Source organism: Ictalurus punctatus, chromosome 9, assembly GCF_001660625.3.
Source record: "Ictalurus punctatus breed USDA103 chromosome 9, Coco_2.0, whole genome shotgun sequence".
Lineage (NCBI taxonomy): Eukaryota > Metazoa > Chordata > Actinopteri > Siluriformes > Ictaluridae > Ictalurus > Ictalurus punctatus.
Window position 1 is genome coordinate 6,753,673 of NC_030424.2, and position 26,030 is coordinate 6,779,702.

General features: G+C 42.2%; 1 protein-coding gene across 1 annotated transcript in view; it reads left to right on the forward strand.

The window, feature by feature from the left end:
• The window catches only part of LOC108261191 (ankyrin-3), a 65,514-nt gene extending 47,461 nt beyond the window's left edge, over positions 1-18,053 (forward strand). Inside the window, exons 7-9 of the mRNA XM_053682666.1 lie at positions 17,095-17,323; positions 17,529-17,658; positions 17,989-18,053. Coding sequence (XP_053538641.1) covers positions 17,095-17,323; positions 17,529-17,658; positions 17,989-18,053 — 424 coding nt within the window. The remainder of the gene's footprint in view (positions 1-17,094; positions 17,324-17,528; positions 17,659-17,988) is intronic.
• The last annotated feature ends 7,977 nt before the right edge of the window (positions 18,054-26,030 follow it).

A 26,030-nucleotide genomic window follows, 5' to 3' on the forward strand; every position in this document is an offset into this window, starting at 1 on the left:
ATCAGGGTATACGTGGCCACCATTTTGGTCAGCCACGCCACTATTGATGGAGCCTCTGTGGGGCACCATACTCTAACTTTGAGGTTTATGTGTGGTGTCAAGTGGCTAAGGCCCATCTGGGACCTTTCTGTGGTCCTGGAAGGTCTGTCAGGTGCCCCATTTGAGCCCTCAGAAAAACTTCTGACTCTAACAGTAGCTCTTCTGCTGGACCTGCCATCTCTCAAGTGACTAGGAGATCTATAAGCTCTCTCTGTTGCCCCTTCCTGCCTTGACTTTGACCCTGGATTAGCCAAGGCCTTCCTATATCTTAGGACAGATTATATTCATAAAGTGCCTACGTCTGTTGCCCAATCAGTAGTGTTGCAGGCTTTCTGCCCTCCTCGTTCCTCACACCAGAACAAGAGAAATTGCACCTACTTTGTCCAGTAAGGGTTCTCTGTACTTATGTCCACTGCTCCGGCCAGTAGCACAAGTCGGAGCAGCTGCTGGTCTGCTTTGGCAGTGACAGTAGAGATGATGTTTCAAAGCAGCACATCTCTAATTGAACAGTGGAAGCAATCTCTATCTCTTATCTCTATCTCTTATCTCAATCTCTATCTCTATTGCTACACCTCTTGGCTTAAGGACTCATTCCACTAGGGATGTTGACTACGCCCAAATACATTCATTCAATATTAAAACCTGGATTTACATTCCACCCCAGCCTCGAGTGTCTTGCAGTGACGCTCAGGCTCTGATCTTTTTGTACAGGCTTTTTGTCCCTCAGTACGACGGAGTGGGCATTGTCATTACCACATCGTGGAGCTCTCGCAATGTTGAGTTCCCTTTGAAAGGGAATGTCTGGGTTACACATGTAATCCTGTTCCCTGAGAAGGGAACAAGACATTGCATAGGTTTGTCACACTGGAGCATGCCAGTGAATTGCTTCTTTGCTTCAGATAATAGAGGAAGATGAAGAGGTTCATGGGTGCCGTTTTTATATCACGTGACCTGCTTAATTGCCACGTCACCTGATCATGGCAGGCCTATAAATAGGCATGATGTTACACAAGCTTCAGATGCCGGTCATTGCGAGGGTGCTTCCCACAGCTTGGAGTTCAAAGTCTCATTCCTTTCTCAGGGAACAGGCTTACATGTGTAACCCACACATTTCTTAATCATCTAAGATTATACATTGGTTATACATGAGTTGGTTATACACTGATTGACACATTTATTGATTAAAATATTCCATATATCTTCCTCTCTTTGGGACTAGGTCCCACCTAGCTAAAGAGAGCAGTCTCACAATCCAGTCCTTTCAGATTATACTAACTAATATACTAACTCTCCCACCACACTTGACTAAGAAGGAGAAAAAGATCCTTTGTCCTTAGGGTCATATTTAAGAAAAATCAAACATGATGTTCACTGTTGCCTGTGGTTGTCACGGTTGTGTAGCGTGCAACAATGATTAGACATAATCAAAGTTTATAATGAAACAATAAAAACACAGAGTCTCTTTCTCTTGGCTGATCGCCATCCTAACATAATGATGTTATACTTCAACCCAGATACTTTGCGTATCATAGAGGGTCACCCTTGGGGAGAGGTTAGGCTAGCACTTACACCCAGGGCATGGCTCATCAGACTTGCTTCTCATTTGAGGAACTGGTGTTGTCCTCAGTGGGCAAGTCAATGGCCAAATCAAGACAGGCATCACATGAGTCCTTCTTTGGTGCATCATGCACCATTGAGTCACCATTCTTGGATGTTCCAGCCTGCAGTGACATTTGTGAGATCGCTTGTGATTCATGCAGTTGCATGAATCACAAGCCATCTGAGAGTCTGAAGAACAGTACAAAACAACAATCCACCAACAACTGCTGATATTACATACAATGATATTGCTATAATTATTCCCATTGTCATTTTCCAAGCTCCCCATTGTCCAAATGCTGACTCAAATCAGTCCCAAGAGTCCCTGCATTTTCAATGACTTCAGTGTGTTCATAGCTTAGGTAAAGGAGGCTTCAGGTGCTGTATTGTTCAGAATACATGTACAGCATTGATCCCGAAACATCACACAAGCAACTCCTTTTTCTGCCAGAAACCAATTTAGTGCTTGTCAGTTTTCATGTCATTTTACTTGTGGCAGCTAATTGTTCTGCTAATGCTGACAAAGCATCATCATTATAATTAAAAAACCTCTGGTAATTATGGTAAATACAATTGATCCATTCTACATTTATGTTCGCTGTTATCCAGATCAATATAGACTCAAATTCTGACTTCATTTCACCTCTAGCTTTATATTAATCGGGTATACCACTTGGCTATCCTATTGAATCTATATACACCTTTGGGTCCATCTCATAAGCCCTCTTAACTCGATGATTCCTCTTTGCTTTTCCCATAACAGGCTGTTCCAAATTCTAGTTCACCAGTGTGATCTCCTGCAGTAATCATACCCTAGCGCATAGTCCTATCCATTCTTTGGGTAATGTGGCTCTCAAGCACTTTCCTCCACAAAGCCAAAAGAAATCATCCACTGCTACTGTTTGGTCCTAATGTGGGAGTATGAATGGAAATTCAGTGTTGCCACACTGAATGTTCATAAGCAGATGCCTGATGCCAATGTCATCTAATTGAGGTTGAGGTTGAATAAGAACCAACAATTCTTAGTATTGTTGTGGCAACAAGGTGCCAACAATTCTACCTGGCAACTTGAGGCTTGCTTTTTTGCTTCCAGATCTACAACATTGTTAACCTTACCTTTTTTGTGCACCTGACACTTGATGATTACTAAAGACTGTGGATGCATCATTATGGTGTCTTGGAAATACCGGAAAAGGGACTAGAGACTATGACTCCCACTGCACCTCACCTGACCACATCACATTACTGCCTGCACCTGTTCTCAATTTCACACTCATTACAGTGCATGTATATAAGCCTCATTCGGTCACTGCACCCCTGCAAAAAATTGCACAGTTTTCTTTGTGTTCTGTCATTACCAAGTCTTTACTCCCGTATTGCTATTCTGGTTTTCTTACTTTGTTTCCTGGTATTTTGTATTCTGGTTTCTGTACGATATCCTCTTTGCTGATCGCCTGACACTTTTGCCTGCCTTGACTTTAAACTTGCCTAACATATTGGATTTGTTGGCTGGACTTTATTGAATCAAACTGCTTAAAATGCATTTGCAGCCATCTCCGTCTCTACATTGTGACCAATTACAACAACATGGATGCAGCAGGAGAACGAAAAGAACAGCATGCCAGAATCTTTTTGGCAGCATTTTATTCCAGTTTCCCCAGTGGGTTTTCATAGATGCCCTGGCTCCATTTCAGAGCTTTGAAAGTTCCCTGAATGGATTTTTTTTCTCCAATGCCAATTTTATTTCAAGAGCCTGTTAAACCCCAAGCCCGAAGAGAAGCAATGGCTGGGGTTCATGGTGGCCTCAACCGCAGAGTTCCAGCCAGAGATCAATGAGGTGGTTTCTCCTGCAGAGCTCCAGCCAGAGATCAACATGGCAACCTCATCTCCAGAGTTCCAGCCTGAACTCCATGAGGTGGTCTCCCCTGCAGAGCTCCAGCCGGAGGTAAATGTGGCAACCTCATCTCCAGTTTCTCCTGTAGGGCTCCAGCCGGAGGTGAACATGATGACCTCATCTCCAGAGCTCCAGCCTGAGACCCAAGACGTGGTCTCCCCTGCCGAGCTCCAGCAGGAAGTCAACAAGGTGACCTCTCAAGCTAAGTTCCTGTCTGAGGCTGACGAGACAGCCTCACAAGCCTCACATAATATCTTTCCCCACCCTCCCTCTCCTACTGCAGATCTCGCTCAGCCTTCCTGCTTGACTGAGAACCTGCTCAGCATCCCTGTTCAGCTGAGGATGCTGTTCAGTCTCCCTGTTTAGTTGAGGACGTTGCTCCGCCTCCCATTTCAGCCAAGAGCTCCACTTTGCCTCCCTGCTTCACCTCGGATGTCACTATGCCAGGCTTCTTTTTGGCCATCGCTCCACTTTCCTACTCTGCTGAGGATGTCACTCCGCCTTCCTGCTCAGCTGAAGATGTCGCTCCACCTTCCTGCTCGGCTGAAGATGTCGCTCCGCCTTACTGCTCGGATGCGGATGTCGCTCCGCCTTCCTGCTCGGCTAAGGATTCATTCTGCCTCCATGTTCCGCTGAAGACATCACTCCATTTCTCTGCTTTGTGCCGCATGTTGCTCCCCCTTCTTGCTCCACCAAGGACATTGATCCCCCCTCATGCTTCACGGAGAGAGCATTGCTCTCCCCTCTAGCTCCATAGTTAACTTTAATTCCCCCTCAGGCTCCGCTTTGAGCTTCTTTCCCCCCGCTGGCTGCGCTGTCGCTTTGTGTCCAAGCCAGGCTGGGGAGATCTAGTCATGTCTGTGTGATACGGAAAAAAACTGCCCTGCATCTGTAACCCAGAGAACATGTCAAGCATCCTCTTAATGGTCCCATGATGGATGACAATCAAGTGAACTTGAAAATCATTAGGAACATCTGGTCTGGGTGTCCTGGACCCCTCCTAAACTAATTACGCACTTCGGGAGACACTCTTTAAAAGGGGGCTTCTGTCATGGAAATACCGGAAAACGGACTAGAGACTACGATTCCCATCAGCCACTGCACCTCACCTGATCACATCACATGATTGTCTGCACCTTTCACAATTTCACACTCATCACTGTGCACCTATATAAGCCTCATTCTGTCACTGTACCCTTGTGAAGTAACTTCTCAGTTTCCTTTGTGCTCTGTCATTACCAAGCATTTATTATTCTGTTTTTTTTTTTACTTTGATTGTTTCCTGGTATTTTGTATTCTGGTTTCTCTACGATATCCTGTTTGCTGATCGCCTGACCCTTTTGCCTGCCTTGACTTTGAACTTGCCTTACATATTATATGCTGGACTTTATTTAATAAAACTGCTTAATCTGCATTTGCACATATCTCTGCCTCTACATTTTGACACATGGCAGAGATTATTTTTGTTCAGCTTTTGTTATTTTTGTTCACCTAATTTCTTCAGCATTCTATATGGGCATCCCATCACTTTTTCTAAAAACTCTTTGTTTCCACACAACTCCAAATAAGTGACACAATTGAGGGAAACATAAATTCTGCTGTCTACCAGAAAATCCTAAAGGAGAATGTCTGGTCTTCAGTTCATAAGTTGAAACGCAAACGCAAGTGGATTGTGCAGCAAGACAATGAGCCAAAGCATAGGAATAAATCCACCTCTGAATAGTTAAAAAAAAAAAAAAAAAAGCTACATTAAAGTTTTGGGGAAGTCTAGTCAAAGTCCTGACTGGAACCAATTTAGATGCTGTTGCAGGACCTTAAACAGACAGTTCATGCTTGAAAACCCTCCCACGAGGCTGAACTAAAGCAGTTCTGCAAAGAAGAGTGGGCCAAAATTCCACCACAGTGCTGTGAAAGACTGATCTCCAGTTATTGGAAGTGTTTGGTTGTGGTTATTGCTGCTAAAGGTTGCACAACCAGATTTTAAGCTTAAGGGGCAGTTAGTTTTACACATTGGTTATAGGTGTTGGATAACTTTATTTTGCTTCAATAAAAAATATAAACTGCATTGCGTGTTTACTTAGTTTGCCTTTGTTTTATGTTGTATTTATTTTGAAGATATTAAACTGTTTAGTATGAGATATAAAAAAACAGAAGAAATCAGGCAAATACTTTTTCACAGCACTGCATATATTAGCACTTCAACCCTTAGCCAACTGACATGCAGTAGTGAGAGGCTTAAATTCAGCCAATTGGGCAGAGCATGGTTGCGTGCAATGTTGTGAAAGAATGGACACAAAATTGTCCTTGTCTTTTCTGACTACTGAGTATCCTGCATGATTTATTAAGTGATCCTTAAAACATGAGCCATCCACAAAGTAGTCAACATCTGCATCTGGATTGGGTGTGGACTCAAGGTCTGGTCGAAGTCGAGTAAATGTCAGAGAGTCTGCTAAACAGACATGCAACTGTCCCTCATGTTCCAAAGGGAACATGTCAGCTGGATTTACTGTGGTGCAATGGTTAATAGTAATGTCAGGGTAAGTGAGGTCATAAATGCAAGTTAAACTTTGAGCCTGGGTCAGAAAGAATCTTCCCTCTTCTAGAATTTCCACTACCTTTTGATGTATGTAAATAATAACTGGGTAGTCCCTGTGGATACTTTTTCATATGCATAATACAGGGCATCAAGTCTCTGTTGCTAGCATGGAGGATAGTCTTGTGCTACAAGGTCCAACCTAGTCTTATAGTATGTGATTGGCTGTTTCTTCCTACCACTACATGTTTCATTAATACTTCTCAAGCAAATCCATCTGCTCTTTTAGCCACATACTAATGAAATGGTTTGGTTTAATCTGGAGTGTTGGTGCAACCTGGAGTTCCCTTTTGATAGACTCAAATGCCAGTAAATGCATCACTGTTCCAAATTTAGGGCGAGCACAAATTTTGTTGTCCTGCTTGCTTCATGGTTTTCCTCAGCAGAGCATTCTGAACTGCATAGTCCTCTATCCATTCTGAACTGAAATCTCTCATATTTACAGATGTGGCCTGAATGCATGTGTTTTTTCATGTGATTCATCACATCTGATCATTTGGTACCCTGCAGGCACACTTCTTAGAATTTAAATTAATTTGTTGTGCTTCACACAATAAACACCAAGTGGTGCATGGAACAACATACTGTAGCTGAACACATAGTACACTAAAAAAATGGAATGTGTGATCAGTTAGATTGAAGAAAAAAATATTACGTATGGTTCACAAAAAAAAATTACGTTTCTCATCAAAATTAATCTAAACCTAATTTAAACAAGTTTCTAATTACAAGATTGAACTATGTAAAGTGTGTGTGCGATTCAAGTAGTACAGGTAGAGCTGAACCCTTATAGAGCAACTGTTCAGTGGGGATAAAGACACAGTGGAGGAAAGTAAAAGTATAAGATGAAGACTACTCAAGTTACAAGTTACTTTGGATCTGATTAAAATCGAATGAAAATCCAGAATTTCAGACTACATGAACTGTGTGTGTGTGTGTTTGTGTTGACACACTCGCTTCTTCCCCCTCTCCAGGATGCTAAAAATGTGAGCGGTTGTTGTGTCAGACCACTGCAGAGTATCACGAGACTTGCAACATCATTATACATCATTTAAACTAATTATTATAACTACATATATTCATTAATATTTAACAGTAATGGAGGAATGGCACCGAATGTAGTGAAGTAAAAGTACATTTCTGTGATTAAAAATGAACATGAGTAAGAGTATAAGTATGGCCAAATAAAAGTTTTTTTTTATTTTTTATTTTTTTATTTATTTTTTTTTTTATAACTAGGTATCCTTCATTGTCAGGATGTGTAAATCACCTTGTGAATATGCTATTTCTGTAACAGCACATTTGATAAATGTTGCCACATTAAATTAATACATAAAATGTTTGAATATTAGGTTTCATTTTGATTTTCACACAGTACAATGTAACTCAATTAAATTAAATTGAAAGCAAATTTAATGAGCTTTGTCAGTGTGTGGCCGTCTGTGTTCACTTTAAACCAGTTTTTAAATAACTTTTCATCTAAGAAAAAACAAAAGTTTCCACTGGCAAGAAAAGAGAAGATGGAATTCATTCAATGTTACCTTGAGGAACTTTCTTCATTGGAAAAAAAACAGCTCATTTAAAAAAACACTAAACTGAGCCCAGGCTCAAACCCTAGTCACTAACATACTAAACCTGCATGTTACCACAGCACTACCCAAATACACACAATGCAGGCACATTAATTAAAATACTATAATTACCTATACTACATGACTTGACCATGCTCACTCTTGTAATTAGAAAATAGTTTAAATTAGGTTTATCGTAGGATTGACCCTATGCATGCTGGGGATAAAAACGCCCTCATCATAGTAGAATCCCATATAACCCTTAGAAAGGTTGTCCTCTGCACAGGAGAAAGCATACTTTACTTGTCCCAAGCACATCATGTGTGCGGAAACAACATCTCGATGTTGAATTGCCTGTTCTCTGGATCGCACTAGAATTAATCAGTTGTCCAGGCAGTTTAGTTCATTTTGTGAATGTGCGAGGGGATAAAGCTAGACCAAAGGGAAAAAGCCGATACTGGATATTGGAACCTCAGGAAGTTCCTGTGACTGGGCAATATTTATATGTGGTAATATGCTTCTTTTAGATCTATCATCACAAACCAGTCCTCAAACTGAATCTGTGGAATGATAAGTCTGAGGGTCAGCATCTTGAACCTGTATATCTTAAGAGTACGCTTCAGATGCTGCAGATCTAAAATTGGCCACATACTCCCATCTTTTTTGCGGGTCAAGAAATAATGGCTGTAAAATCCTCCCTCCCTCAGGGTACATGTTCTATGGCCCCTATGTCCAATAGGTATCTTACTTCCTGCGCTAACATTGGGCTCTGCTCTGTGCTGACTACTGTGGTGAGCACACCTCTTAACCAGGGGGGTTGGGCTCTGAACTGGACCCAGTAACCCTTTTCTATGGTGGACAGAAATCATGGAGACACATTTGGCAGTATTTTCTATGCTGCAAGATGGCCTTTTAGTGATGTTAACTCTTTAGCCTGGGCAAACTCAACATGACGTGGGAAGGAACTCGCTGAACACTGTCGTTTGCTGTTTCACCTCACAAAACCTGTTGGCAATGGCGTTAACCATGCTGCCAAACAGGCCATAATGTTCAACAGGGGTGTCCAGCAGGGAGACCCTACCATTATTCCCCATCCCTGAGAGGTTGAGCCATAGGTGCCTCTCTGTGCAACCAACCTACCCATTGAGCAACTGATATGATGGGCCATATGCTTGGTTGCCCGGAGAGACAAATCTGTGGCACAGCGAAACTCCGCCACTGCCTCAGGCCCAATTCCCTCCCCACTGTAGAGCTCAGGTCTGCTTGGTAGGCCTGCAACACTGACATTGTATGCAGTAACCCACAAGCAAGACCTGCTGCTGCATAGGCTTTGCCAACCAATGCCGAGGTGGCCTTACATGCTTTGGATGGCAAACTGGTGGCCTAAACTTCCTGCTATTGATGGAGAAAGGTACCTTGCAAGCACCTCCTCCACCTTTGGCATAGCTAAACACCTGTACTGTTCATTCCCCATGATGGCCAAATTATCCGACGGTGCGGGGTTATAAACAGGGCTATTGTATGGTTTTCCACAGAAGCACGTTATTTCATCATGCACTTTTGGAAAAAGGGGAGTTTTTCTGTAGTGTGAGGGAGATTTATTTTCACTAGCGAAATAGTGCTCGTTCAGCCTGCTATGAGCCATTTCCTCTTCCCTGAGTCAGTCTAGATTAAGTTTTTCTTCCACCCTAGTAATCACTTCAAGCAGCTTTTTATATGCTTGAGAGCTGCTCTCTGTTTTTGGTGCAATGGCTTCTCGGAATCAGAAGGTGTTTTGGCTTTTCATAACAGAAGGAGGAGTTGCGATGTGAGCTCCAAAATCCGGCGGAGAGCCGAACCCAGAAGACAGGAAGAGATAGAGCAGTGCTCGTCTCTGGCTCCTCTACCAGATCCATATGAGATCCCCAGGACTTGAACTGGCTTGCTGCATCGGCAGCTGCCGGCCCAGATCCACAAGGCTTTGAAAACCAACTCCCTTTGACTGAGAAGAGAGCGAGCCTCAAGCAGAGCTGCCTGATTGTAAAGCTATCACAATTTGTGCAGTCAGCCCCCTTAAGGGCCACTGTTGGCGGATGGGTATCTCCATCCCCAGATACTTCACACAGAAAGTGTGTCTGTCCCTCCCATAATAAAATGAGAGCATGGTTTGACACACTTCCTGAATTCTTTCTCACTCATACTTTTCTTTTTTAAAGGTACAGAAATGTAAAAAAATATATATTTTCAAAAAATGGAGAGGAAATGTCTTTTGGTCTTTTAGCGAGTCTTCACACAAAATGACCAATATGCAGTCTCGCTGAAGATAATAAGGCTGGTGGAGTGGGTCAACGGTACCATTTTACCTGACAACAGCAGGCCTATAAATAGGTATGATTTCACAATTCAGTTTCAGATACCAATCATATGAGAGGACGCTTCCCACAGTGTGAAGCTCACCCAAAGTTGAGTTCCCTTAAGAAGGGAATTCATATACTTCTACAACAAAAGATAGTGATGGCTCCCAATGTAGTGCTCCAGGCAGATTGCCCCCACCCAAGTGGAACCTGCTAAGCAAGGACACCTCACCTGTGCACTCCCACTCACACAACTGATAGGACTGGGGTCCCACCATGCATCGCACTTAGCAGTACCATATACCACAAGACCGAGACCTTTAATACAAAAGGACAACACTCAAAATGGAGCAGTCAGCACAAAACAAGTGGCACGCTGACTCAGTAAATTGGAGTGTCCAATGAGTGATACTGTAAATGTGGTGCAGATACGCTGGACTAGTGACAGGTGATACAGAGTACCTCACAGCAGGTACTGTGGGTGGTTTGGTTTCAGGTAGGCCAAGCTGCCAGGAACTCACTTAGGAAAGAAGCAATTACCCCAGCGCCCCCAAACTAGGGACAACACAAAAGAAATGAAAGGGAAAAACTAGCAAAGGTAACGATTAAAGAAGAGAAAGTCCTTAAGGAAGCAAATAGATTATGCCTAATCTAATTTAGATAAGATTAACACTAATCAACACAAACTCACAAACTTACAAACACTTATTTTTCTACTTTTTCAGCTCTTTTCACTGATACAATTCTCAGATACAGCGAAAAGTGGTATCAGCAGGATTTCTCCTACCAATTTAGCCCTCTGTTAATTCACAACAGAATGGTATTCGTAGGACTTGGCACGTTTCCCTAACTCTTTTTTTAACCATATACTTTACTGCTATCCATCAAGGCCCACTTAACAGCAGACACAGATATTTTGCATGCAATTTATTCTTTTTTGAGATCAAAACCCCCTTCTATCAATCTGATTAATTTCATTTGTAGAAGCATTTAAGTGTCTTCTTACAGCCACTGGCAAACCATCAGTGAACCACGCAAACTAATAATTATACACAAAATTGCTTACCTTTATTTTAGGCGGCCACCGTGCCAGTTTGCTTGGGTTAGTCCACTACAGCTTCCCACTCTCCTGGCTCCTTTCCATTCATGTTTGGGTCACCAATGTCATGTGGAAGAATCTTCTTTAAACACTCTAAGAGTCTTGGGGTCTTTATGCCAAAAAATAGACTTTATAAAAGTCTGAGCTGCTGTGCAGATCACCTGACATAAGTGATTTTGATACAGATTTTTATACCATTCTGAAACACTGATCTCATTTGGCAAAGAATTTCATTTTTTTTATTTGAACACACCTTGGCTTATGCCATTATTATTTTCAAGTCCTAGGTACCTTCCTGACTTTTTTATAAAGGTGGCGTGGTACCGCCAGCTCTCATTTTTAAAAAACTGCATTCCAAAAAGGTTGCATACCCAGCACAGACAGGTACCATCTTACTGATTAACATTTGATTCCACTCTTAAACAAATTCGTAAATATAGGATCTGGTGGATTAACTCATTTCTTTGATCATAACTTGTTTCTTAATCATCAAACCTTATATACTGGTTATGCATGAGTTGGTTGTACATTAATTGACACATTGATTGATTAAAATTTTCCATAGAACCCCAATTATTTGCAGTACAAGAAGTCTTACAAAGCCTCCAGAGGCTCTCCCCAGTTGAATTGCTACTTGGGCACATCCTAATGAAAGTGAAAGAACGTTATTGACCTGAGAGCAAATCTCCACACATTGGGCAAGTAACAGCTGCAAGAACATCAATCCCGGCTGTATGATATGGATGCTCTGCTATGGGATTTTCAAAGGGAAATATAGTGCTCATATTGTTAACCATATCAAGCTCCAATTACTCATTAAGTCACAAGGGCCCTTCAAGGTCACATGGTGAGCTGGGTACTTTGATTATGTGGTAAAGCAAACAGTTGTGCCTGGCAGATCTACCACCTCAATCTCTTTAAACCATGGAGAGCGGTGGTCCCCATGGCTTTGGCAATGGTTGTTCCAAAGAGGGAGGACCTGTGACCAGAGGTGAATCTAAAATGAGCTCCATCCACCCGGGTCCCTTGTGAAGACCAGCTCTCATCGTCCCAAATCACAGTGTCAACTCAAGTGGCTTTTCTTGTCATTTCAACCATATACAGCTGGTACAGTAGACAGTGAAATGAAACAACATTCCTCCAGGACCATGGTGTTACATAAAATACACTAACTACATGAGACAACACAGCACTAAATAAAGACCTACACATTCTACATAAAGTGCATGTGCAAACGTGTGCAAACAACACAAGACAATACAGTAACTACTAAAACAGGACAATGGGCACAGTAATTGACAAATTAGAACGGACCAGTACACAGTTCTAGTGTGAAAGTGTCAGATATAACAGGTAATGCAAAAGAATAACAATATATATTTTTTAAATGCTAAACATAAATCTGATTACTATGACATAGTATTCAGCAGATTATCTTTTACCATATGTGGACATAGCAGCTATTGGGGTAGCAGCAAGGTAAAGTGTATAATACTGACAAGAATTTAAACATAATATTTTAAATATTTTTATAAGTACAGTAGCAGCAAAGTACAGGTAGTCAGTACAGAAATGTGCAAAAATTGCAAGGGGAGTGGGATGGTGTTCAGTTCAGTATGAGTATGTGTGTCTCTCTGTGTGTGTGTGTCTGTGTCAGTCTCTCCTCTGAGTATTGAGGAGTTCGATGGTTTGTGGGAAGAAGCTGTTACACAGTCTGGCCGTGAGGGCCCAAATGCTTCGTTACCTTTTTCAAGATGGCAGGAGAGTGAAGAATTGTGAGAGGTGTGTGGGGTCATCCACGATACTGGTAGCTTTGCAAATGCAGAGTATGGTGTAAATGTCTATGATGGAGGAAAGAGAGACCCAAATGGTCTTGTCAGCTGTCCTCACTATCTGCCGCAGGGTCTTGTGATCCGATATGGTGCAATTTGCGAACCAGGTGGTGATGCAGCTGCTCAGTATGTTCTCAATGGTTCCTCTGTAGAATGTGATGAGGATGATGGATGGGAGATGGGCAGAAAGTAGAGATGCTGCTGAGCTTTCTTAATTATGGAGCTGGTGTTAAGGGACCAGGCAAGGTTCTCCACCAGGTGAAAAATCAAGGAATTTTATGCTCACAATCTCCAAGGAGGAGCCATCAATGTTCAGAGGAGGAAGATTGCTCTATGCTCTCCTGAACTCAATAACCATCTTTTTTTTTTGTCCATATTCAGAGACAGGTTGCTGCCTCTGTACCAGTCTGTTAGCTGCTGCATCTCCTCTCTGTATGCTGACTTCTTGTTCTTGCTGATTAGACCCACCATGGTTGTGTCATCGACGAAGCTGATGATGTGATTGGAGTGGTGTGTTGCTGCCCAGTTGTGAGACAGCAGAGTGAACAGCAGTGGACTGAGAACACAGCCCTTGGGGGCCCCCATGCTCAGTGTGGTGGTGCTGGAGATGCTGTTCCCAACCCGGTCTGACTGAGGTCCCCAGTCAGGAAGTTCAGGATTGCAGAAGGAGGTGTTCAAGCCCAGCATGTTCAGCTTTCCAATCAGGTGCTGAGGAATGATTGTGTTGAATGCTGAACTGAAGTCTATGAACAGCATTTGAACATAGGTGTCCTTTTTGTCCAGGTGGGTGAGGGCCAGATTTAGGGTGGTGGCGATGGCATCATTTGTTGAGCATTTGGGATGATATGTAAATGAAAATTGCAGGGGGTCCACTGAGGGGGGCAGCAGGGTCTTGATATGCCTCATGATGAGCCTCTCGAAGCACTTCATGATGATATGTGTGAGCACAACAGGACAGTAGTCATTGAGGCAGGACACTGAAGACTTATCTGACATGGAGATAATGGTGGTGCCCTTGAAGCATGTTGGAATGATGTCACTGCTCAGGGAGATGTTGAAGATGACAGTGAGAACATCCACCAATGGTCTGAACATTCTCTGAGCATTCTGCCAGGAATGTTGTCTGGTCCAGCAGCCTTCTGTGGGTTGATTCTGCATAGAGTGTTCCTCACATGAACCATGATTAGGCACAGCACCTGGTCATTGGTAGGAGGGGTGGTAGGAGGGGTGGTTGTCACGTCATTTTGCACCTCAAACTGAGCGTAGTATTGTTCAGTGCATCTGGAAGGGAGGTATCACTGTCACAGGCGGGTGATTCCTGTAGTTGCTGATGGCCTGAATGCCGTTCCGCATGCGCCCTGTGTCGCATCTATCCATGAAGTGACTCGCTGTTCTTAGGGCCACCTTGTCTCCTGCCCTGAAGGCAGAGTCTTGGGTCCTCAGCAGTGCATGCACCTCTGCAGTCATCCACGGCTTCTGGTTGGAGCATGTAGTCATGGTCTTGGAGACAGTGATGTCATCAATGCACTTGCTGATGTAGCTGGTCACTGATGCCATGTATTCCTCCAAGTTGGTGAAGTTGCTGTTGGTTGCAGCCTCCCTGAACATCTGTCAGTAAGTGTGCTCAAAACAGTCCTAAAGAGCAGAGATAGCTCCTGCTGGCCAGGTTTTCACCTGCTTCAAATCCGGTTTGGAGAGTCTGATGAGCGGCCTGTATGCTAGGATTAGCATAATGTTTGTGTAAACAAAGTCCAGCTTGTTCACCCCTCTCATTGCAAAGTTCAAATTTAGGGAGCACTGATTTGAGATTTGCATTGGTTTAAATCTCCAGTGATGCATCCATCGGGGTATGTGTTCTGCAGTTCTCTAATAGCCCCATACAGTTCACAGAGCACCTCCTTAGAGCTGGGGGGAATGATGTATATGCCTCCTTAGTGCTGGGGGGAATGTATACTCCAATCATAAGAATGGTGGTGAATTCCTGTGGTAAATAAAAAGGTCTGCATCTAACAGTCACAAACTCCCCCAGCGATGAGCAATAACTAGAAACTAGCACTGAGTTCTTGCACCATTCAGTGTTGATGTAAACATAAGCCACCGCCAGTCATTTCTGCTGTCATGAAATGAGGTGAGCCCGTATAGCTGAATGGCAGCATCCAGAGGTCTGTCTCTGAGCCACGTCTCTGTGAAAATAAAGACGCAGCAGTCTCTAAACTCACATTGCATTGCCTGCTGGAGTTGCATGTTATCCAATTTATTGTCCAGGAAGCAGAAATTGGAGAGCAATTGGCTGTGATCCGGACTGACTGGGGACTGTGATCTGGACTGATTGAAATCTCCCAGTTACTGCCTATCTAGATGAAATTTGTGTTAGTGACTTACTAGCTATCTTAATAGTAGTTAGTAGTACTAGTTAATAGTTAATTAGTAGTAGTACCATTTGCTAGGGGATATTAACTAGATTTCTAACCCTAGTTTTTGTCAGGTTAACCAGGCATGGAACTCTCCTCTGGTCTGCCATTTTCTTTAGCACCCAGTTACTGTTTTCATATCCCACTTTTAGTGTCCTCCAGTTTTGGCTGCACACTCGTAAATATCCATAATTTCTCTGTGCTGTATAAACTCCTTTGGTATTTGTTAACAAAAAGAGATGTATGCATAACCTGGTTGCAGAAAGACCTTAACAACCCAGCAAGGAATCAGATTGACCTTAGCTAAAATGGTGTACATTTTGCACGTTCGCCTCACACCTCCAGGGTTGGGGGTTCGATTCCCACCATGGCCCACCATGTGTGCAGAGTTTGCATGTTCTCCCCGTGCTGCGGGGGTTTCCTCCAGGTACTCCGGTTTCCTCCCCCAGTCCAAAGACTTGCATGGAAGGTGGCTTGTCATGTCCAAAGTGTCCGTAGTGTATGAATGAATGGGTGTGTGAATGTGAGTGCACACCCTGGGCAATGTTCAGCAGAGCGGCTAATCCTTCCACCACGATAGGGGAACCTCAACATGAAAAGAAGATTGGAGATGAGCTCGCCATGTTGACCTCTGGCTGGAGCTCTGCAGGGGAAACCACCTTGTGGGTCTCGGACTGGAGGTGGACTGTGGAGGCTGCCCTGTCAGCCTGCTCATTATAGGTGGCCTCGCAGATTCGTCCGTCAGGTTGGCCCTCCTCAAATTAAATTTAGCAATTTTTTTGAAGTCTGACTTCCCATAGATCACCCTCATGACACAGATGAACTCGTGCCATGCGTCCCAGGCTGAAATTTCCTGTGGCGATCAGGAGCTCCACCCACTGGCAAGCCAAGGAAAGACCAAGGAACCGGGATAACAAGAACATGAGCCACTGTCTCTCCTTGGGCTTTAGTTTCACCAGGCTCTCAAAATAAAACTGGCACTGGAGAAGAAATCCCTTCAGAGGGCTTTCAAAGCCCTCAACGGGAGCCAGATCATCCAGGCAAAGCCAATGAGGAAATCGCACAGATCCTGTTATGATGCTCCCTTTGCTTTCCTGTTGATCCATGTTGTAAGCGAAATATTCTATCTTGTAATGAGATTTCATACGGATGCAATTGCAGTTAAGAGCTTTTATTAAGAGAGCTAGACAAACAAATCCAAATTGTGAAGCACAAGCATGGTCAAAAAACAGGCAAATGGTCAGGCAAAACAAGAATAAAAAGTATAAAACTAGAAACACGATTATAATAGGCTTGGTAAAGGTCTGGCTGAACACACAATACTTCATGTTGAACAAAGACACACAACTGGTTCAGATAATTAACAGAATCAAAGAGGGATAATACAAAACAGCTGAGAAAGCACCAATAACATATCAGGGGCAGAGACAGGACAGAAACCAAAACAAAACATATGTAGAAGGTAAACAAAGTCAATGTTCCTGACACGCTACGGGCTGCACTCAATGTGAAGGGAAATCCATGAAAATAATGAGTGTTTCTCTGTCTTTGGTGGGCACAGAGATACTGATGATCAGCCTCCTCTGTTAATCTGGCTTGATCCCTAAATCTTCTTAATAGTAATGGCAGGTTTGACATTCTCTAAATGTCTGGCTTCTAGTTTACTAATTTCCACTCTTCATCTCCATTTCACCCTCTCTCTTTTCTGTATTTTTCTTTGCAGATTCTGGTTGGCAGACTGTCAGCAAGGGAGTGAGACAGTTGCTCTGGCAACCACTGTTTACAAGGAGCTGATTTGTGTGCCATACCTTGCCAAATTTGTGGTGTTTGCAAAGCCCATTGACTTAGCAGTGGCAGAGCTGCGTTGCTTCTGTATGACTGACGATAAGGTGGATAAAACACTTGAGCAGCAGGAAAACTTTGAGGAAGTGGCCAGGAGCAAAGATATTGAGGTGTGCGCAGTTTGAACACAGACAATGGCTTAATTGCAGACAAATCTTGGCTTTTCATGTGTACATACACAGGCACACCTAGAAACATTTTTGTCACTACTCCACATATAGCATATTATGCAAAATTTTACTTAATATGTCAAAATATTGGACAGTCAATCATAAGCCAGACTGGTTTTGATTGATCCTCTTGTACTAACTGCAGATTTCAGAGGGAAAGTCCATCTATGTGCACTGCTATGGCAATCTGTCTCCTGTCAGCAAGATCAGCCAGCAGCTTGTTTTTACCTTCTATGCCTTCAAAGAGAACCGACTACCTTTTAATGTCAAGGTGTGTATGTTTGTGTGTTTGTTTGTATGGGTGTGTGAGAGAAAGAATGAGTAAAAGACTGTCAGTCCAGCAATGTAAATATCTGATCACCCCTCTTTCCATTTCTTACAGAGATATCATAAGGGAAAAGTTATTGATACTGATTTATGACTGAAATAGGAATGGAATTAATTGGTATGATATGCTATCATGCCCAGTAGTGATTTTGAACTGATGCTGAACTAGTAACTTTGTTATGGTAGTATGATCTGTATCTGTATGATAAAAATGTGTACTGTATCTCCACTTATGGTTGCTTTGTATGTATCTGTGTATGCTTTTTGTGTTTGCTTAGGTGTGGAACATGGGACAGGAGCCATGTGGAAGACTTTTGTTTCACAAAGAGCTGAAGACTACTAAAAGCCTTCCACAGAGAGCTATTTGCACCCTAAATTTCTTACTGCCAGCACACAAGAAGGTGCAAAAAAGTACACACATAATCTCCTTCTTTTTCAGACACATGCACACTGACACACACATGACTTCATACTGCCAGCACATGGCACACATATAAATTCACATAAGAATATTTGAATATATACACAACAATTAAGGGGGCCAAGCACTTTCTGTCACCACCCTTTAGCTATGGAGGAAGACCAGAAGCCATTGGGATCATCAGTGTTTGCTCCCAATTAGATATATTAAGGCTATGTTTCAGTTAGCTGCCTTGCTCGTAAATAGGTATATTGTGTATATGAGTTCAGGCACTGGTAAGTACCCTGACTCACTGCACATTGGTACACTGATAACTCAATTTCTGGTGACACAATTACATACCTGTGTTGTAGTAAATCGCCAAAAATTAAAAACTTTAAAATATTTAAGTTTAATGCGCTATATAAATTTGCTTAATCACATGCATTTGTCATGGTATTTCAAGCAGGATCATATACCCTAGCTAGTGGATTAATATATATATATATATATATATATATATATATATATATATATATGTATATGTATATGTATATGTATATATATATGTATATATATATATGTATATGTATATATATATGTATATATATAAATATATATATATATAATATATATATATATATATATATATATATATATGTGTGTATATATATGTATATATACATATATATGTATATATATATATATATATATATATATATATATATATATGTGTGTATATATATATATACATATGTATATATATAAATATATATATGTATATATATATATATATGTATATATATATATATATATAATGTATATATGTATATGTATATATGTATATATATGGCCACTCTGTGGAGCCTGAAGGGGAGAACCCGGTATTTCTAGTGGCCACTGGAGGTACTGAATGCTGTTTTGGGATTGGCATCTGGGGCCAGGGCTACCTGCCAGTACCCACAGGATGGAAATGAAACAGGCTCTCCCTAAGTCAGGGGAGAAGGTAGCTGTCTAAGTCTAAGACCTGGTTCAGCTTCAGGAAGTCATTACACAGCCTGAGACTTGCATTGGGCTTTGTGCTGGTGGATTCTTTGCTGATGCCATCCCATGGGCTTCTGGAATGTGGTAGGGCTTCTGTCAAACCAGAGCTCCTGTTGGGGTTTTGATCTCGTGCTGGACCAGGTGTGTCATTCCTGGGAACACTGAGAACATATCAGTGAACTGGTCCACCATCTCTGTCAGGTCTTGTCGATTTGAGGGGTTCAGGTCTTCCCCCTTCTGGACCAAGGTACACTCTGGGAGTTCAGAGGGCACATCAGCAAAGGTAGATAGCACAGGGGCAGGCCTGACACTTTTTTCAATAGGTTGATGTGATGCAACTGTTTGTTTTGGCACTTACCAGGCTTTTGCAGGCAGTAGATCACAGGGCCCAAACAGTATTTCAGGTGGTCAACCTCCTTCTGTTCATGCCCGAAGCTGCCATTGTGGGCCACAGAGGAGACCAGGTTATGTTTTAATGAGGAGACAGGGTATTATGTGTTGTTGTGGGACACAATGAATTTGATGCCTAAATATGTGTATTTTCAACTTTTATATATATATATATATATATATATATATATATATATATATATATATATATATATATATATATATATATATATATATATATATATATATACATACACACACACACACATACACACACACACACACATATATATATATATATATATATATATATATATATATATATATATATACATACACACACACACACATATATATATATATATATATATATATATATATATATATATATATATATATATATATATGCATATATATATATATATATACATATATGCGTATATATACATATATGTGTGCATATATGCATATATACATATATGCGTATATATGTGTGTGTGTGTGTGTGTGTGTGTGTGTGTGTGTGTATATATATATATATATATATATATATATACAGTGAGGGAAAGAAGTATTTGATCCCCTGCTGATTTTGTACGTTTGCCCACTGACAAAGAAATGATCAGTCTATAATTTTAATGGTAGATTTATTTGAACAGTGAGAGACAGAATAACAACAAAAAAATCCAGAAAAACGCATGTCAAAAATTTTATAAATTAATTTGCATTTTAATGAGGGAAAAAAGTATTTGACCCCCTCTCAATCAGAAAGATTTTTGGCTCCCAGGTGCCTTTTATACAGGTAACAAGCTGAGATTAGGAGCACACTGTTAAAGGGAGTGCTCCTAATATCAGTTTGTTACCTGTATAAAAGACACCTGTCCACAGAAGCAATCAATCAATCAGATTCCAAACTCTCCACCATGGCCAAGACCAAAGAGCTCTCCAAGGATGTCAGGGACAAGATTGTAGACCTACACAAGTCTGGAATGGGCTACAAGACCATTGCCAAGCAGCTTGGTGAGAAGGGGACAACAGTTGGTGCGATTATTCGCAAATGGAAGAAGCACAAAAGAACTGTCAATCTCCCTCGGCCTGGGGCTCCATGCAAGATCTCACCTCGTGGAGTTGCACTGATCATGAGAACAGTGAGGAATCAGCCCAGAACTACACGGGAGGATCTTGTCAATGATCTCAAGGCAGCTGGGACCATAGTCACCAAGAAAACAACTGGTAACACACTACGCCGTGAAGGACTGAAATCCTGCAGCGCGCGCAAGGTCCGCTGCTCAAGAAAGCACATATACATGCCCGTCTGAAGTTTGCCAATGAACATCTGAATGATTCAGAGGACAACTGGGTGAAAGTGTTGAGGTCAGATGAGACCAAAATGGAGCTCTTTGGCATCAACTCAACTCGCCGTGTTTGTAGGAGGAGGAATGCTGCCTATGACCCCTGGAACACCATCCCCACCGTCAAACATGGAGGTGGAAACATTATGCTTTGGGGGGTTTTTTCTGCTAAGGGGACAGGACAACTTCACCGCATCAAAGGGACGATGGACGGGGCCATGTACTGTCAAATCTTGGGTGAAAACCTCCTTCCCTCAGACAGGGCATTGAAAATGGGTCGTGGATGGGTATTCCAGCATGACAATGACCCAAAACACACGGCCAAGGCAACAAAGGAGTGGCTCAAGAAGAAGCACATTAAGGTCCTGGAGTGACCTAGGCAGTCTCCAGACCTAAATCCCATAGAAAATCTGTGGAGAGAGCTGAAGGTTCGAGTTGCCAAATGTCAGCCTCGAAACCTTAATGATTTGGAGAAGATCTGCAAAGAGGAGTGGGACAAAATCCCTCCTGAGATGTGTGCAAACCTGGTGGCCAATGTTGTGGATAAAAAATGTCATAAAATAAACATAAGGGAGAAGAAGGAAAAACGGGCACCTTGACACGTAGAAGCGGGATTAGGCGGACGTTGACAGATTGGAATTACGAGCAATTTAAGATCAGTAATAGTCGAAAAAGTCAAAAAGAAGTGTACGAGCTGAGGAGTGCTAAAAACACACACACACACACACACACACGCTGTACAGTCAAGGGCGGGCAAGTAGGCACAACATACATACACACACACTCTCTCTTCCTCATACACACACATGAATAACTTTAATAATATCTTATAGTAATAGAGAAACTCTATAAAAAACAGAATAGTAGGATATGCAGGACAGTAGAACTGTAATGATATTAAGAAGTTGGAAGTACAGTAAACCGCTTTTCAAGTAGTATAAATATATATAAAATAAGAAATATAGTGCAAATATGAAAATAAATTATAAATGAGAAGTACGGGAAAAAAAGGAAAATATAACTTACTCATGATTCAGATGGTGAAGATTCTCGTCTCGCAAGGAAAGCCTTAATTTTTAGAGAACCATGAAGAAAGCCAGTTATAGGGGTGGCTGCCCCCCCCCTCGAGATAACGATAAGACCAAGGTCCCTCCCGGTTGTTTAGTCGTCTTGCTTACGTCATTTTTATTACCTAGGGAAATGGGAATCATGGTTTCTGAAGACCTAGGTAAGGGAGAACCCTGGTTTTTGAAGACCTAGGTAAAAGAGAACCCTGGTTTTTGAAAACCTAGGTAAATAGAAACACTGGGTTTTTGTTTCCTGGGTTGTTGGAAATGCCTGAGTTCTGATTTTATGTGTAAAGTAAAACCCCGGGTTTCAATTCTATGGGTAAGTGAAATAGGCCTTTTCTGGAAACCTATGGGTTATCTAGTGTGTAAATACAGTATAAATACTGGAGCTTAAGCTCAGGGTAGGGGGGATCACTTCTGAGAATTCTCATCGGTGTGGATCTCGTGTGGTGGAATGGAACAATAAAGCTGGACCCTTGCTTCTTCTCACTCACGGCTGGTGTATTTTTTCTATCTCCAACTGGTCTCAGAGGTAGATGTGAGTATTGGCTTCTAAGTTGAATTTTAAATGTTTTTGGGTAATAGGCTAAATTCGAGCCAACATTTGGCACCCCAGATGGGACTGGGCTAAGATCTATATGTCTGGAATCTCTCCCGTGGGACTTCGCTCTCTAAGCAACAGACAGGCCGTATAGGAAAAGGCATTGCAGACGCCTGTTATTTCAAAGCTCTGTTTTAGTGGTCTGTTGTTACGATTGAGAAGCCCCGGGGTGGGAAGAAAGACTAAGTGGGTCTCCAAAAGAACCTGGAGTGAGTGAGAAGAGATAAGAGAAGTATAGATTATAGAATGTACTTTTTTAATTATAATAAAGAAATGGTATATGTGTTGTGTGAGTGAAAGTCCTGCAATACCGCTGGAGGAGGTAGAAAAAAGGTAGAAAAAAGAGAAATAGAGAAATTCTCCAGGGCTGGGATAGAAAGCAGGTGGAAAAATGAGGCCTCAGACCCCAGATACCGGCTACTAGACTAGACTAGCAGTCTAGTGGCAGCTGCATTGGTGGGGACCCCTAATACCGCTGGAAAAGGATTAGATAAAAGATAGATAGATTAGATTCCAGGGCTGGATAGAGAGGGGAATAAATCCTGGGCCCAGGTCCGGGTCGTGCAATACAGCATGTCCGGTGTATGAATGGAATATGTACTAACAAATGTGTGTGCTTAAAATATATGTGCTTATAATATGTATGAGTGTGGTGTGAGAGCGTGTAAGTTTTGGAGACAGGGAAGAAGTATTTATTAGTGCTCGGAACAAGAGAGCTCCATACATTTGACGCTTGATAAAATTTAGGGAAAAAGAAAAAAGGGGGGAAAAAAGGGAGAATAATAATAATATTTTTTTTTTTTTTTTGAAAGAGTTGTATTTAATTTATGTGACTGTAAGCTTCATACATGCGAGCTGGTGTGAAGGCGTTTTATATTCTGAGACCACAATGGGGTGTATGTAATCACTAAATATGTGTAAGAGAGTGTGTGACACAATGTGTATATGAGTGTGCCGACGTTGTTGATAGAAAGGGGTGTATGTGTGTGTTCCTATCTGTTCTTATCTGCACAAGCAGGCCTGTCTTCTGTGTGGAAAGGAAAAAAGGAAAAGAAGAAAAATGTGTGTGTGTGCGCACTTCAGATTGAGCTGACTAATATAGAACAGTGTGAGATTTTTGTTTTTAAATTTGTTTTAATGTTTTGAATCTGATATGGACTTTCTGTGAGTCGAGTGTGACTGTGTGTATTATAACTTTATTGGTATCAATAACTGCTGTTTTAAAAACTGGAGGAGCATGCAAGAATTGTAAACAAACAAACAAAAAAAAAAAACATTTATTTTTTTTGTTTTTTTAATATTTTAGGCATCTGTCAGACTGCCCATTGGGTGAATAAGAACTTCCAGACCAGTAATATATAACAAAATTGTTGAGAAATCAGGGAGTCAGTCCATTGGGACCTTTTCATTTATATTCCATAAATTATGAAGGTGTTGTTCAGTTAAATGACAAATAATAATACAATTTAATTTTTGTTTAATTACCCAAAATTGGGTAATGTTGAATAGGTAAATATTATGTCTAAGAATATTGTAAACATGTAAGAATTGTCTGTTGTGTGAGGCTGTGTGAATTACCTAAAGTTAAACTTAAAGCTTATAAGAGTAATTGAATCATTTAACTTAATTAATTAATCATCATAAGTAAATTGAGTGTATGTACTTTGAGTGTATGTGAGTCCCTAGGGAGGCTGGCTGGGCCAAGTACCGACGGAAGGGAAAAGCGGGCGTAAATCGGTACGAGATAGGCTAAGCAGGCGGGAACAACGGACAAGGTAGGAGGAAAACATTTGGCTGTGAGGCATAACTTAGTGGATTTGGGGGGTGTGTGCGGCCGACTTTAAGAGCTGAGAGGTGTGAGACACGACCAGAGTTATGGCTGAATGTAAGAAAAAGATGAGCCCGATAGAGAGGGTGATAAGCAAACACTGTACAGATGAGAAGGACATTAGACATTATTGTAAAAAATGGAGTGAGAAGACTAGTGGTGAGTGGAAATGGCCCGAGGAAGGTACTTTTGATGAACAGCTATGCCAGATAATGAAAGAGAGATTAGCTGTATGGAATGAGCAGAAAAAAGGCTTGAGAGTGAGGGAGAAATGTGTGAAGACAGAGAAGATAGTGGACTGGTTTGTGGAGGCAGGGAAAGAAGAGAAGGAGAAGGATAGGCGGCAGAGAGAACGAAAAGAGGCGGTGATACGGAAGAAAGAAGAAAGGGAAGCAAGCCTAGGAAAAAAGATAAAAGAAGCCATTCAGGAGGAATTGGCCGAGGCCCCGCCCTCATATAATCCTCAGTACCGCCCTCCAGTGAGACCTGTCGGAAGTGCCCCACCCGCCGGGCTCTACATGATGCAAGACCTGGAAGACAGAGAAGATGAATGGAAGGAAACTGAGGTGGACATAAAGGGAACATTCACCGGATACCAAAGAATGAGGCATCGCATGCGGGAGGATGAAGAACGTATCAAAATGGAAGGAGCTGCCGGATACGAGGATAGAACCCCGGTCGAGAACGAAAGCCCACGGCTGGACCTCCCACAGGTAGGCAACAAGGAGAGGGACAGGGAACTACAGGAGTATATGAAAAACTGGACCCGCACTCCGGGGTGGCCGGAGCACAGGGAGATTCCCCCCAGCACTAGCACCCCGAGGCCAGGGTCACGGCCGATGGTGCACAAGCACAAAGACAAGGAACTGGAGGAAATACAGGAGCAGGAGGGGCATGGGACCAGGGGCAATCAAGAAAGTTGTCGGAGCGAGAGAGGGCACGAGGGTGGAAACGGAGCACGAGGGGCTCCACATACCAAAGGAGGAGGAAAAAGTGAGCTGAGAGACAATGTGGGGCGGATGGTCCGTATAGAGGGGGATGTGGTGCTCTCCCCATATGCTGTCGAGGAGGATAAGGAATTGGAGGGCAGGATTCGACGGCTAGAGGACGGGATATCATACGGCGTGGGTAAAATGGATGAATTGAAAAATCTCGCAGGTCAAGCGTTCCAAATGGCGACTGCTGTGAAAAATAAGTATGCGCACAAGCCGCGTTTGGGAGAGTCAAAATCACAAAAGTCGGGAAGAGCACTGAACCAGTCAGCAGGAAAACATGTGAAAAGCCTGAGTAAGGCCTCAAAAGTCCTAATATATCACCAGCAGAAGAAGAAGCAAGTAAGTTCAGACATGGAACTGGACGACCAAGTGGGGACTGAGAGCGAGGGGACTGAAACAGACAACGAAGGAAAAGTTGAACAAGACGTCAATGAGGAGGAGGACTTGGACGATTTGAAGCTTAGAGGAGCTAGAACACTACGGAACAGGGAAAGCCTGAGGCCCCCAGTGAGATTCAAACCTGGTGTCACAGCGTGCTTGGCGCATGCCCGCTCCTAGTCGGAGCCCAGCCTTACTCAGATGCCCCTCATGGTTAAAGGAAAAGCCCTACATTATGCACCCTGGAGTTTCATGGACCTAA